The 14133-nt window shown below is 43.5% G+C and overlaps 1 protein-coding gene across 11 annotated transcripts in view; it reads right to left on the bottom strand.

Moving 5' to 3' along the window:
• The window catches only part of CPEB2 (cytoplasmic polyadenylation element binding protein 2), a 66226-nt gene extending 54219 nt beyond the window's left edge, over window positions 1–12007 (bottom strand). For 3 of the 11 annotated variants that reach the window (XM_045392147.2, XM_045392149.2, XM_065544793.1), the window contains exons 1-3: window positions 10116–12007; window positions 6864–7154; window positions 6033–6122 (exon numbers count right to left, since the gene is read on the bottom strand). In XM_045392147.2, coding sequence (XP_045248082.2) covers window positions 6033–6122; window positions 6864–7154; window positions 10116–11786 — 2052 coding nt within the window. In that variant the 5' untranslated portion in view covers window positions 11787–12007. Of the gene's footprint in view, window positions 1–6032; window positions 6123–6863; window positions 7155–9561; window positions 9772–10115 lie in introns of those variants that run through there. The other 8 variants (XM_045392152.2, XM_045392154.2, XM_065544794.1 and 5 more) reach the window with 4 other exon arrangements.
• Between the last annotated feature and the right edge of the window lie 2126 nt (window positions 12008–14133).

The raw sequence follows: 14133 nt of genomic DNA, 5'->3' as shown, positions 1-14133 counted from the left end.
ATTATACTGAAAGTTCCCAGATGTATTTAAAATAGAATTATAAAATGTAAGCTGTAATGACAAAAGTTAATGTTCATATAATTAAGCAAAAAATCCCTCTGCAGGTATGCCATATCATGACGGTTCTAAGAATACACTGTAAATACTTTAAAATACTTTACTATCCTCCTTACCCTAAATCCTCACAAAGGAGATATATTACAGTTCATAGTTATCTTTTTAGGTTGATGACTTTGAACAGAATCAACCTATGCCCAGTCAACTGATGACCTTAATTAATGGTAACTAATAAATCACCCAAACAATATTTCCCAAGTAACTTCCTTTTTCTGGAGGTGTAGGGGAAAGTACACTCTACCTTCATTGCAAGAGGTGTGATCTTGCTCTAGAGCATGGTAAAATTATTGCCTGGGTCATGGACAATATTTAAAGTATGAAAGAGAAACATCCTTAAACTAACTATAAATATCAGTGACCACTATATAATTAATTTTGAGAGGTGTTACTCAAAAAGGCTGCATCTATTAATAACTTCCGCTTGAGTGTCTATCTAACTCAATCAGTGAGACGCCTACTTATAAGGTCTCTTATTTCCTTTTTCTGTTAAGTATTTGATCCTAAACTCCTACTCTAGGAAAGAAAACAGCAAAGCTATTTTAAAAAGATTAGCTTGGTTATACTTTGTAAAGCATTAGCTGCATCCCATGTGATTTTTAAAGCAACAAACATAAAACAGCCGTGAGCAACCAAAGAGCACATGACATCTCAAAATTGCTTTTTGAATTTAATGAAACCTATAGGCTTACATGCAAAAGATATAGATAATTCCATTAAATAAATTGTGGGAATTAAAATATGACTTCTGAAAAAACAGAAACAAATCTGGTTATAAAACAAACACTCATGCATTCTTCTGAAATAAAGACATTAGGAAAAGTTGTGTTCATGCAAACTGCCATCAGTTTAAAAACTAAACTGAGGAACTAAGGCAATTTTCAAGTGACCATGAACACAACAATACTAATTATCATTAATAAATATGGAAAATCATAGCAATGTAATTTACATTTATTACAAGGCTATTTGAAAACACCAAGATATTCACAAAAATAAGAATCTATGAGGAAAAGTGTGCATGCAATCAATTCTGAAATATAAAAACTATCTGGCAAAGAATCAACTAAATGGGCTTTCAGAAACGAAATTACAGAATCTCATAATAATTAACAGAATAAAATGATTAGAAAACACTGTTGGAAAAGGTATAACCTCTTTTATTATAATACTTATTTCATGGTTTTTCTTAAACCCAGACATTTGCCACAAACACTTACAGGAGTGTCAATAAAAGCTTAGAAAGGCTGAAAAACACACAAAAGAACAAAGTGATCCTAATCTTGAAAAAAGATGACCTAAGCAAAGATTATAAACACTGAAAAATAACTAGGGAGGTCAATGCACAATATTAGAAGCAGTATGACAAAGGGAATTCAAACTTAATTACAATTTGAAGAGATATTAATTTTTTTGCTCAGATATATTAAAAACCCTGTTTTATTTTTAAATAAGTGGTCAATTAGAAACTTTTCCTCCTGAAAATGAGGTACTCTTCCAAAGAAAAATAAGATTATAGAAAAACCCTACATTCTTATATTTAATGATTTAGCAGATGCTTGAAAATGTATTATTCTGCTTAATTAGAAAGATCAGCTTTTATTGTACTTATAATATTTGTGTTTACTTCTCTAATTTTTACTTTAAAATAAAGCAATGTAGTGCTAATATTGTCCTTAATTTTAAGTAGATATTGACCATACATTCCTGTTACACAATGTTATTGCACCATACTCAATGAGTAGCAGATGACGTGCTACTCTACTGCATAACGTAGTACTCAATCTCATAAGCTCTCTTCTCATTCTCTAGATGTTCCACTTAGATAATCCTTATTCATCCAACTAGACTCTTACCTTCTCCAAGACAAAGAATAGTATTTTTTATCCATATATCCTGAGGGTAATTAAAACACTAACATACAGAATGAATGAAGATACATTTCTTGAATTTTCTTTATTAATTTTGAACCTCAACAAAGTGTGTTCGTCATTCTCAGGAAAAAAAAAAAAACAAAAAACAATCCAATGTTTTAAAAGGCCAAAGCTATTCTAGTACTCACAAGAATTAAAATAGAAAGACAAGTGGAAAACATTTCAAGAACAATTAAAGCACTGAACACAGAATAGGAAACAAAAAGAAGGCATCCATTACTTAAGCTGTAATACAAGAGTCCATTCTTTTTCCTTTTCAGTGGGCATGCAACAGTTTGATGACTATGAATGTCCCTGAAGTTCATCTGGTTTACAAACCACTATTTAAGAAATGCTTTATTAGATAAACAAATTGGGCTTGGTATGCAACTACATACTGGTTTTTTTTTTGTGTGTGTGTGTGAGTAAAGACTCAAATAATATTTTTTTCTGAGACAGATCTCCAAATTATGATTTACCACATTATCATAACAGCCTATTAAAGATTAGTGGAAAGTATCTTCAATTAGTTCAAGGTAATTTATTATGTGACATGCTCAAGCACTGCAAGTAGAACGTGTGGAAGACCAAAAATTTAGAGTTGATATATTGACCACTCCCCAGGTGGAAGGCAGGGTGACATGCATGTATATGCTTCACACACTCGATTACTGTTGCAAGACATTACTTTGTTTACAGTGAGCTGATATGTCATATGTAAACTGGTAAGTAATAACAACCTCAGTTAAAGGATATTAACTCTTTGATTTAAAACGTATGAATAAATATAGCATAACCTTAACATTAAACTGAAAACTCCTATTTTTCTGGGAAGAGGGGGTGGTGTCTTGTTATGTTGCCCAGGCTGGACTCAACTCCAGGGCTCAGGCAATCAATCCTCTTGCCTCAGCCTTCCAAGTAGTGCACGTTGCTGGATCTGGCTGCAAATTCCATTGTAATATAATTTAGAATTCAAATTTTTAAGTATGCTTCTTGCAAGGGTAACTAGCTAATGACATTTTAAAGTAAAGTAATTAATAGCCCTAAGGATATTCATGCATATATACTGGCTGGGCGTGGTGGCTCAAGCCTGAAATCCCGACACTTTGGAGGCCGAGGCGGGCAGATTACATGAGGTCAGGAGTCTGAGACCAGCCTGGCCAACATGGTGAAACCCTGTCTCTACTAATAATATAAAAATTAGACAGGCATGGAGGTGCCTGCCTGTAATCACAGCTACTGGGGAGGCGGAGGCACGAGAACTGCTTGAACCTGGGAGTGCAGTGAGCCGAGATCATGCCACTGCACTTCAGCCTGAGTGACAGAGTGAAACTGACTCAAAAAAAAAAAAAAAAAAAAGAAATTCATAGAGATATATAATACTCATTTTAAAGTCAGAAATGTTTACAATTTATATTTGCTTTTAAAAAGTTTTAAATGTGAGGGTTTTCTATTTTAAAAAATTCTTATCTAAAATAAAATTCCAACCCACAAAATTTTACATATTAACAGAAATAAAAATCAACCTACAAAACTAGTTCTTTCTTATTTATTGAATTCAATTATGTGTTCACCTCTTGATATAGGTAAGCCTGCAGTATCCAAGTACAAGAATTAAGACTTCAGTTCTAGAATTTTGTATTATATTCTAGGCCCTAATGAATTTGAGCCTAAAGGAAATAAAAAGTAAAATGTTTTAAAATAATGTACTTGTTAACAAAAATATACTCGAATTACATTGTATGTGATGACAAAAGGTCAGAAATGCAAATAATCTCCTCAGATATTTAAGTGACTAAGTATCTTCTATAATTTTAATTTTGCCAAAGAATGAGAAACTACCCAACATTTTAAGATATCAATTTCATTTTGTAGCTGCTGCTGTATTTTTAAGAGGCTCAACTGCAAATACCTCAACCTTTTATGGAAAGATGGAAACACATAACAAATTATGTATAAGCACTTTTAGGGTACATAGAGGAGACAATGACATTTCTTTTAAGTCCAGTTGAAAGGTCACATACTACCTCCACTTCCTTAGACTAATGCCTTAGACCCTTTGCTCAAAGAAACCAAGAGGCTTGTATTCTAAAAATAGAGGCAAGGGGGTGGGGCACCAGGGAGGAAAAGAAATGGCCAAAACAGATCAGAGAAAGTGTAAAAGCTGGCTGGAAAGGCCTTAAATGACCTAGTTCAAGGTCCCCCTTTTACAGATAAGGAAACTGTGACCCAGAGAGATTAAAGCCCATAAACTATGTCATTCAATGTCATAAAGATTATGAGGAAGAGGAAGAAGATCCAAGTTACAGGCCTTCTTTCCTTCCAGTTCCATTCACTTTCCATTATCTCTTTTTTTCCTCCACCATTGTCTTCTACTTCATCACATCACACGTCTGGCTCAAGTATCTAAAGGGAATGCCAATATCACGGCAGTTTACCAGATAAGTTTATCTTTAAGCACCAAAATCATTTTTCCTAAAATAAATCTCCCTAAAATCTTAGGTTATAAAACAGGTAAAAGCAGAGTAGCTTTGATTGAGGTCTAAGTGGGAGGGCAGCCCCAGAGGCTGATTTGAAAGCTTCCCTTTCATTATCACCCCTGTCTCCTTTCTAGCATTCCACCAATTGAAATCAACTCTATAACCTGATTTCTCGACATCTGTCCCTGCCTCATGGACCCTGTAATGCCAGCTAATTTGTATTCTTTTCCATGGATACTTATTTCTCCTATATATGTATCCATCCTATTGCTTCTTCCTGCACAGAGTAATTATGTCCTCTTCTATCTGAAAACATTTCTCTTGCCACCTTCAAAACAATTACATTAATTTTCTTCTCCTAAACATACCATCTCCTAGGCATTCACGTGTTGAATTTAAATACAAAAATGCTACCATAAAAATGCCACTAATAAGGTTTAACTGGACCAGAGTAGAGAAGAGAGTAGACGTAAATAGCTAACTTATATTAACAAGACAATACCTTGCAAATTACATGAAGTAACTACCACTTCTAAGTGAAGACCCTGGCAGGACTACTTTGGAAAACAGGCAGGACTTGGCTAAAACAATTGTTAGTGGTTGATTATCAAAATTGGTGCTAACTTTCTAGATTAGAAAGTTACTTACAAATATATTACTAATCTGTTTATGTCCTTACTTGTAAAATCATATCATGTTAATAAATTAACCAAGGAAGAGACTTAGAATAACACAGCTCCATTCATAAAACACACACGACGTTAAGTCTATGCTCATTCAAACTGGAGCTCTCTAAGAAAGAACCTGCATATATAAGGACTGAGTTTTCTATATCCTGTAATAATCCTCAACACCTGGTACACCTAGTATACATTCAAATTCAGTTTGCAAGAAGAAAGATAGTATTTTGTAAAAAGGTGTGAATGTAATTTGATTAAGGCTAACTCCCAGCTTTTTCACTAATGGTTTCTCCATAGAAAACTGATTATTTGGAATAAGTCAGGGTACAAAAGCAGTAACAAAATTTAGAATACTAGGCTATAAATTGTTTAATAAAGGTGAAAAAACGAAACCAAGAGAAGTCTTTTTTAGAAATATATCTCAAAACAAATAGACTTCAAGACAAAAATTTACTGAAAAGTTCTACAAAACATTAAATACAAAGCTGCATGTTAAGTAAACATATGATTTTGTACCTAATTGCATATAATTCTGAAAAGAGATACAATCTGTTTAGTTTGACTGATGTTTAAAGTCAGGTGCTCTTGTGTATATAATCCCTTTTTCCAAAAATATTTATTATGTTTTAGAAATATAAAAGGATTAATTACTCTTAAATTTGAAAATAAAAAAATTCTTACATTAAATAGTTCAAAGCAGGTGATCCTTAAAAAATAAATTGCTTCAGTGTCCTCTAACATATGTTTCAATAGGTATAATAAGAAAGTAAATACTAAATCCTACTCATAACATAAATACTAAACTCCTAACCGAAATCCTAAAAAGTATACACTGTGCAGCCTACCTGGTCTATTCTGGATGTTCCGGCTGCAGTGCACCAACTATCTTGGAGTGAATCTGAGCCCCAAGCTGGCAACTGCAAACTAGATCTCACCTTCAATAGCATAGAAGTTTTCATCAGAAATCAGCAGTTGTCTTCCCCATACCCACCCAATGAAAGAAAGAAAGAAAACCAAAAATAAACCTCTATCTTAAATCCTCATTCCATCCTTTAAAGGTTTAAGAAAAAACAAAACAAAACAAAAACCTCACTTGCAATAGCCATAAAGGAACTTCAACAAAATAATAAAAAGCCTGGGGGGAAAAAAAAGTCTAGTCAACATATTAGGCCACATTTAGAAAAAATAATCAGTGAATTAGTGAAGATAAATTTAAATTAGATGCAAAAAAGCCCTAATATTATTTTGCCACAATCACAGCTGTACTAAGTATATTCTAATATATATACAGCCGATCGTAGTCAAATCTAAGAATAGTTAAAATTACAGAACATTTTAGCTTAGCTATATTATAGGAGAAACAAATTTTGGTGGCCCATTACAGTTTATAAATGAAAACATTCTTAAAGAGTTGCCAATTGAAAGCTTCAGTATGTATTTAATCAATACAACGGGTTTTTCTATGTTTTACTAAGCTTATTTTCCATTGCGTGTTTAGAGAATTTTTTTACATTCTCAATTTTCTCTGTATAGATATTTTAACCTTTGTTAATTAAATTACAGGCTTAAAAATTAAAACTTTATTTGAAAAAATGTTAATTTTACCATACCACTACCACCACCACCCAATTCCCTATTTTGAAAGATTAACATTAGAGATAAGGTCATTTACATACCATTCTTACCTGTAAGGGTAAGAGTGTATTACTATTGTTGTCTGTTCTGAACACATTATCTTCAATCCAAGATTTTGGAGTCAGTGATGGAGTTGAGCGAGTAAATTTCGGTGGTGCTATGACATTACCAGAAAACGGTTTCTTCAATGGAGATATCTGATTCATAGTTCCTGGGATTCCCATGTTTCCGGTTCTACGATGATCTCTGCCATGCATTGCTCCCCAGGACATACTTCCAGTGCCCCAGCCACTGCTCTGATGGTTGCTCCAGGGAGATTGTTTCAGAAGAGGCTGGGGAAAACATAGCTATTTAAATTGTGGCATTTAAAGAGTTTGCAATTCAAATTCAAATGTCAGACCTAAGAATTTATATGAATGAAATATATAAAGGCAAAAGAATACATCTTTTCTAGGTTATAAAAGTAATAGTCTTGAGATCTTTCTATGTGAAATCATATTTGATGCTGGTCAAGTTTTCATCTTCTTGTGTACTATAAATATGATATTTTATGACAGTTATTGAAATAGAACCATGCAGTTCCTTATCCTTCAGAAATAACTGTATACATGATAAATATGAAGAAAAAAATTGAAATTAACTGAAGATTCTTAAAGATATAACATACACGGTGATCTTAAAGCAACCATATTATGCTAGGCACACAACTAAAAATATGGTCTTTGTTAATTAAAATATCCTACTCATGCAAGTGAAATACATTGACTTCATGTTTCCAAAACAAGTTGCACTGATACAAAAGTGGGAATTACTCTATTGCACAAATTAAAATCGCCTTTTGGAATAAGGGCAGTATAGAAACTATGTCATTTTTCTGCATTGTTTATTTAACTGTTAAGGCATATTATTGCAGTTTTAGTATAGTTTGTCTTAAAGTGTTTTTGTTTTTATTTCACTTAATTATCCATGAACTTTCAAGCAATTATCTGATGTTGCCCATAGGTGGATCCACTGAGGTATACTGCCAATTAACTATATGCTTTGATTATTCCACTAGAGATCTTGATACAAGTCTCCATCAAGTTGATTCATTTTCAAAAGTAAATTACATCCTAATCTAAAGCCTGTGGCAAGAAAAGTCAAGTCATCAAAGAATGGTAAATCCACCAAAAGGCTAATAATTGTAGTTTTGGGTTTTTTTTTTTTTTAAAGAAGTATTCATTGCTGGTAATTCTACTGTCAATACGTTTATACTTTAATACTTTGGTGTTAAGATGTAGCCAAAGAAGTATGAACCAGACAGTTACTAAAAATATGATTCTCTTAAAATTGAACCTGCTTTTTATAAGACAATTAAAAGAGAAACTCCTGATCTACAGTACCAATTTTTAAAAACTTTTAAATGCTAACATAATCATGAGTATATATTACTCTTTCCTCCTCCACAGAATTCCATGGATAATTAAGGAGCCATGGACAAACCACTTCATTCTTGAGGGCCTTACTTTCCTTATTAAATGATTTAATGCTCAAAGTTATCTTCCAGTGATCTAAAATTCTATATGAAAGCTGTGTGACCTCTCACACTCCATGGCTAGACCCATCTTTTGTTCAAAAGCAGATTACAGTTAAATATGGACCATTGCGTATGTTCTTCCAACGTTCTGTATCACAACTTTAAGAATACAAAATTACCTACAGATAATTTTCTGTGGACAAGTTTCCAGTTAACAAAATGAAGACTCTGAGACACAAAAGACAGTTGCTGAGGATTATAAAAATCATGAAAACGTGGAACATTATTTCAAAATCCCTATTTTCAATCCTTATAGGCCACATTCTCTTTTCTAAGAAAGAAATCAGTGATTCAACAAAAACTGTTCACTATCACTTTGGTTAACTCAGATAAACTGTTAACTTTCACTTGGGTTAATTTAGATAATATTCACTTTAAAAAAGACTAATCCTTGAAAACTTTGGTCAACTGAAAAAGTTATGGGGTTAAGGTCATATTTTGCGTCTCTGTCAATCCTTAATCACGAAAATAGAAAATGGACTTAAACAGAATGAACACTGCAAGAAATGCTAACAAGATTCAAAACCAACAAGACACTCTTTCGACGTCAATTTACCAATCCAGCAGTCACCCAAAAATTGTATTGAGGGAATAACAAAAAAGATCTTGAATCAGAAAAGATCCGGAAAATAAAAACCTCTGCCCAGTGTTATTTCATAATATTACCTACTTAAAATACACACGGCTCAATATTCCCTTGCAGAAGGTTAAGGCAACCAAAAAATGTACCGAGAGTCTACAAGGAAACACTAATCCCAGATCCAAGTTCAGTTTTGTCTTAAAACCCACAAAACATGACACCAACATTGAAAAGCACAGAAACTAAGACAATCGTGGGGTATCTCGGTTTGAACTCGAGCCGTCACTAACAGTTTCTTCTTCCCAGTCCTGTAAGCCGAGGAGGCGACACCGCGGGAACCAGGTCCTGCGAGGAGCGCGGTCAGCCACTCCCTCCCCACTCGCCGGTGGCCCAGGGTGCGGCGCTGCCGGCAGGTTGACCGGACCGAGCTTTGCGAGCGGCTCGACGGACCGCCGGGCGGGCTGCGGCTTCAAGGCGAGATCCCCGCCGGCCAATTAAGAATAAACAAACTCCAAAGAAAAAAAGCCTTTCCGCCTTCCCTCATTGGACGGTAGGACAGAGTCAAGGGCTCCCCCGCACGCACCTTCTCCAACAATCATTTTCCTCCTGCCCAAGTTCACTTTCCACGGCCGCTCTTCCAAGGCCCCTGGCCCGCCCCCGGTCCTCGCCGCGCCTCCCCGAGTCAGGGGCCCGGGGCGGCGGCCCTCCAGGCTCGGGGCGGCGGCCCTCCAGGCTCAGGGCACCGGGTGGAGCCCGGGATGCGCCAGCTAGGAGGGTCAGGGAGAGACGCCGCGCCCGGCAGCCCGCGGCCACGGCGCTATTCAGCCCCTGCCCCAGCCCCCACCGCTGCGCCGGGACATTCGAGGGGAGCCCGGCCAGCCGCGGCTCCCAGCGCGAACTCGTCTCCCACGCCCCCGCAGCCCACGGTGGCTACTGCCTTCCCACCCCGCCGGGGGCTGGGGTTCCGAGTCCTGTCACGGTCGTCCGCCCTCTCAGTCCTACTCTTACTTGCGCGAGTGGCCCCGTCGCGGCTTCTCTCGGGGCTAAGATCGGGTCCCCGGCCTCCCCGCCGCCGCCTCCGTCCCCCGCCCGCAGTCTCCCGGTCCCGCGGCGCGGCCATGCCGCCGCCCGCCGTACCTGGTGGTGGTTATAGGAGTTCCTCTGCTGCAGGAAGGCGGCGGCCGCCGCCTGGTGCTGCTGCTGGAGCTGCGGGCTGACGGGCGACCTCCGGCTCTGAGGCTGCTGCGGCGCCGCGGGCGGCGGGGGCTGCTGTTGAGGTAAATTCATGGCGGGCGGCGGCGGAGGGGGCACAGCGGTAGCCGAGAAGGGGCCGCCGAAGCCGCCGCCGCCGCCGCCGCTCGTCGGCACGCTGAGCCCAGTGCAGCCGTGCGGCGACACGGGCGAGAAGCTCGGGAAGAAGGCCGGGTTCATGGACGACGGCAGCCCGGGGTAGAAGCCGTTCTCTGAGTCGGGGCTGGGCGGCGGCATGGCGCTGAGCGAGCCGCCGCCGCCGCCGCCGCCCGGGGTGGTGGCCGACGAGCCGGGCGGCTGCGGCTGCGGCTGGGGCGTCTGCTGGGGTGGCGGCTGCTGCTGCTGCGGCTGGGTCGGCGGCGGCTGCTGGGGCTGGGGTGGCGGGGACGCGGTCTGCACCGACCAGGGGGTGCCGAAGCCGGGCAGCGGCGGCGGCGACGCGGAGCCGCCTCCCCCTCCGCCTCCTGGGGGCCCCCCGCCCCCGCCGCCGCCGCCGCCGCCGCCCGGGTGTGGAAGGTCCGGGCTCTGCAGGCTGCTGAAGGCGCCCGCGCCAAGCGCACCGCCGGGCAGGAGGTTACTGGGACTGTTGAGCAGAGGGTGGTTGGGGGACTCCATGGAGCCCGGCGCGGGGTTCACCGGCGGCGTCGAGGAGGCCAAGCCCGCATTGGGGGACTCGGCGGCGCTGCCCTCGCCCGGGGCTGGGGTCTTGCGAGGGCTGCCCGAGCCTCCGTGGCGGCGCCGCGGGGCTGCGGGCGGCGAGGGAGGGAGCTGCGGGAGCGGGGGCAGGTCGGCCGGACGCTGCCGCGGGGCGAAGTCCTGCGGCGAGAGGTGCTGCGGGTGCGGGAGGCTGAACTGCTGCGGCGGCTGTTGCTGCTGGCGCTGACCGAGCTGCGCCGGCTGGAGGAGCGGGCCGGCCGGCGGCGGCGGGCTGAACCGACCGGGGCAGTGGAGCGGCGGAGGCGGCGGCGGCGGCGGCTTCGAGTCCGGAGGGTGGGGAAGGTGGGGAGGGCTGAACTCTTTCCTCTTCTGGCTGCTCAGCTGCTGCTGCTGCCGCTTACTGAAGTCCTGCGGGGAGGAGGTGCGGCAGCAGCAGCAGGAGGAGGCGGAGGAGGAGGAGGGGTGGTGCAGACTCGGTTTGAAGTCCTGGGAGGGGAGGAGGTGGGTCACACCCGCGATCGTGCCGCCGCCGGGGTGGTGGTTGGGGAGTTTCTCCGTGGCCGCCGCCCCCGAAAGCGGCCGCGCCGGCTGCTGTGTCAGCCCCAGCAGCAGCTCATCCTGCATGGTCTGCTGATGCGCCAGGAACGGGGAGGAAGAGGAAGCGGCGGCGGCCGGGCTGCCCGCGCCGCCGCCGAGGGGGATGGAGAAGGGGGAGGCGGCCTCTAAGAAGCCGGTGACAGGCAACGGTGGTGGCGACAGCGGGCCGAAGGGCGTGGCGGAGGGCAGCGGGTTGGCGGACCCCACGGCGTAGGGACCGTACGCCTCGCCGCTGAACAGGGGCCCGGGGCTGCTGCTTCGAAGCGGGGCGGTCTGCAGCACCCCAAACCCGAAATCCCTCATTTATCTGGCCGCCGGCAGCGGGAGGAGACGCTCCTCGTCCCCTGCCCCACCTAGGAAGCCGCCGGCGCTGGGGCTGCGCGGCCGTGGTGGAAGGAGGGGGAGTCAGTGAGAGAGGGACACCGTGACTGAGCCGGGGGCACCGACTTCGGCCCCACCACCCCTCGCGGCGATCGCCGCCGCCGCCACCTCCCGAGACCGGCTCGGGCGCCGCCGCCGCTCCCGTCGCCGTCGCCGCCCTGGCCGCTTAAGAACCCCGGAACGTGCGTCAGCGCCACCTCACAATCGCGCCGCCCCCCGCGGTGCGTCCCGGCACGCGCGGGCGCGAGGCCACCGCACCCCCGTCGCCCCTCCCCGCCCCTCATTAATATGCAGACGCAGCCGGGGGCGCGCAGGCGGGAGCGAGCGGCGCGTCTCCTCGGGCCTCTCCGCTCCCGGGGAAATGGAAAGGCCCGTTGGGGCGGGGGTCGGCTGGCTGACAGAGGTCGGAGCACGGGGTGGGCGCGCGCACGAGGGCAAGCACGCGCCTGGGAGGGAGGGACGGTTCCTGGGCAACGGCCCCTCCCTGGCGCGGGATCGGCGCAGAACCTGCCCGGGTCGCACGCGTCTCCGCCCCTCGCGGTGCCTCCTCCTTCCTGTCACCTCGGTTCCGCCCTAAGTGAGGAGAAACCCTGCCGCACCACTCGGGCTTCCCAGGGCGGGGCTGCCCCGTGGGGGAAACTGAGGCCCGGGACCTCGACCAGCGCCTGCGCCGTGCGAGCCCGCGTAGAAATAGGTGCCCGAGGACCCCAGCGCAATGCGAGAGCCCGGCGCAGCCCGGGGGGTCCTGTGGTGAACTCGCATCTGGGCTCTGCAGGCTTGAAGTCCGCTGAGCGCCTGGCGCCTCGCCCCGCACCTCTAGACCCCGAATGCCGGGTCTAGGACCCCCTCGTCGCCCTAGGAAGCTCCCTCTAAGCTTGTTTCTGTTTGTAGGCGCTGGTAGGGGTGCTGTCACCGACATCCTATAGCCGCCGAGAGTGTTTCTGTAGGGTAAACATGAAGCCTCGGAGCCCCGGCTTTATTCCAGGCATTTTCACTTGGGTAAGAAGGAACAAAGTCCCTGGAACAAACACGCTCCGCGTGGTTATTTACACACTCGGATGCGTGGAACGGGTTCCACGGCGAGCTCCCATGGTAACCCCGGGCCAGCTCCGTTTCATAAAAGCGTTTCATGTGCCATCATCAGGGCTGGAGCATGGGACTCCTCCCAACCACATTCATTCTGGCGTCCCCGCCCCTTCCCCCCAGGGAGACTCTAATTTATTCCTAAGCTTTATGAATTTTCAAGGGAGAAATAGTTCTTACATCAGGGAAAAAAAAAGGAGGTTCTGACTCAGCAGCAGACTTGTTGAGACTTGCAAAATGGAAGGGAGAGAGCTTTCCAGGGTAGAGCTCTTTAGAAGCGTTAGAGGAGGAACTAATCCTGTGTATTTCCTTTTGTATAGAAACATTTTACATAGAGTATTTGAAGGTCTAGATGAAGAATGACAGAGTGATGCATACAACATGATGAGATGAACTTCATGATCCTGTTTTGTAATTTTAACGTTTTGCTTGATGCTTAGAGAAATAAAACTATTAAATGAATCCTAGAATATAGACTCTTAACCCCCAAAGTAATGGAAGGTAGATTCAGACTTTACTTGATTTTGGTTTACAAGTGAACTAAGATTAAATATTTAATTTTATAAATTACTATACTTTTACTGATGTAGGCAGAGTGTACATTTTTGTAAGTCCTCATTCTGTATTTGAATTCTACTTCTGTTCAGTGTCTTAAATTTATATAAATCAAAATAAACACGGTAGAAAGAGAGCAATATTGCCCCAGGGAACTGTATTTCGTGTATAATGTTTATCTCTGCTATCCTGTCCAATGAACCAAGTTTTATGTTGCCTTTACAATAAGGAAAAAGTATGTTTTTAAAAACTCATAAATGGTTCAGAATTTGGTCAGGTGAATAGAAAATTGGTTCAACTTATTAATCTCAAAATCATTTTTAACAATCAGGCAAAATGTAGAACTGGAGAAGTACTTTTATTCTAAATTACAATGTCTAGAAAATAACTGGAGCTCAGAATTTAAAATATAAATGGTTATTTTCACAGTACATATTGACATCTTATTCATTTTTTAAAAGGTATTGTGCAGGAAAAAAAACTACTTCTGCAACCAAGGAATGTAAAATCTTAAAAACGGATGAATTTTTTTCCAAGTACAGATGTATTTGATTGGAATCATTTGCAGATCCAACAACAAATCTTGAAATAGGGGGAAAATACAGGCATAAACCTTAGCTCTATCATCCAT

The sequence above is a fragment of the Macaca fascicularis genome, chromosome 5 (assembly GCF_037993035.2).
Source record: "Macaca fascicularis isolate 582-1 chromosome 5, T2T-MFA8v1.1".
NCBI classification, from domain to species: domain Eukaryota; kingdom Metazoa; phylum Chordata; class Mammalia; order Primates; family Cercopithecidae; genus Macaca; species Macaca fascicularis.
The sequence above is the reverse complement of the archived record's forward strand: the minus strand, read 5'-3'. Positions and strand labels throughout refer to the sequence as shown.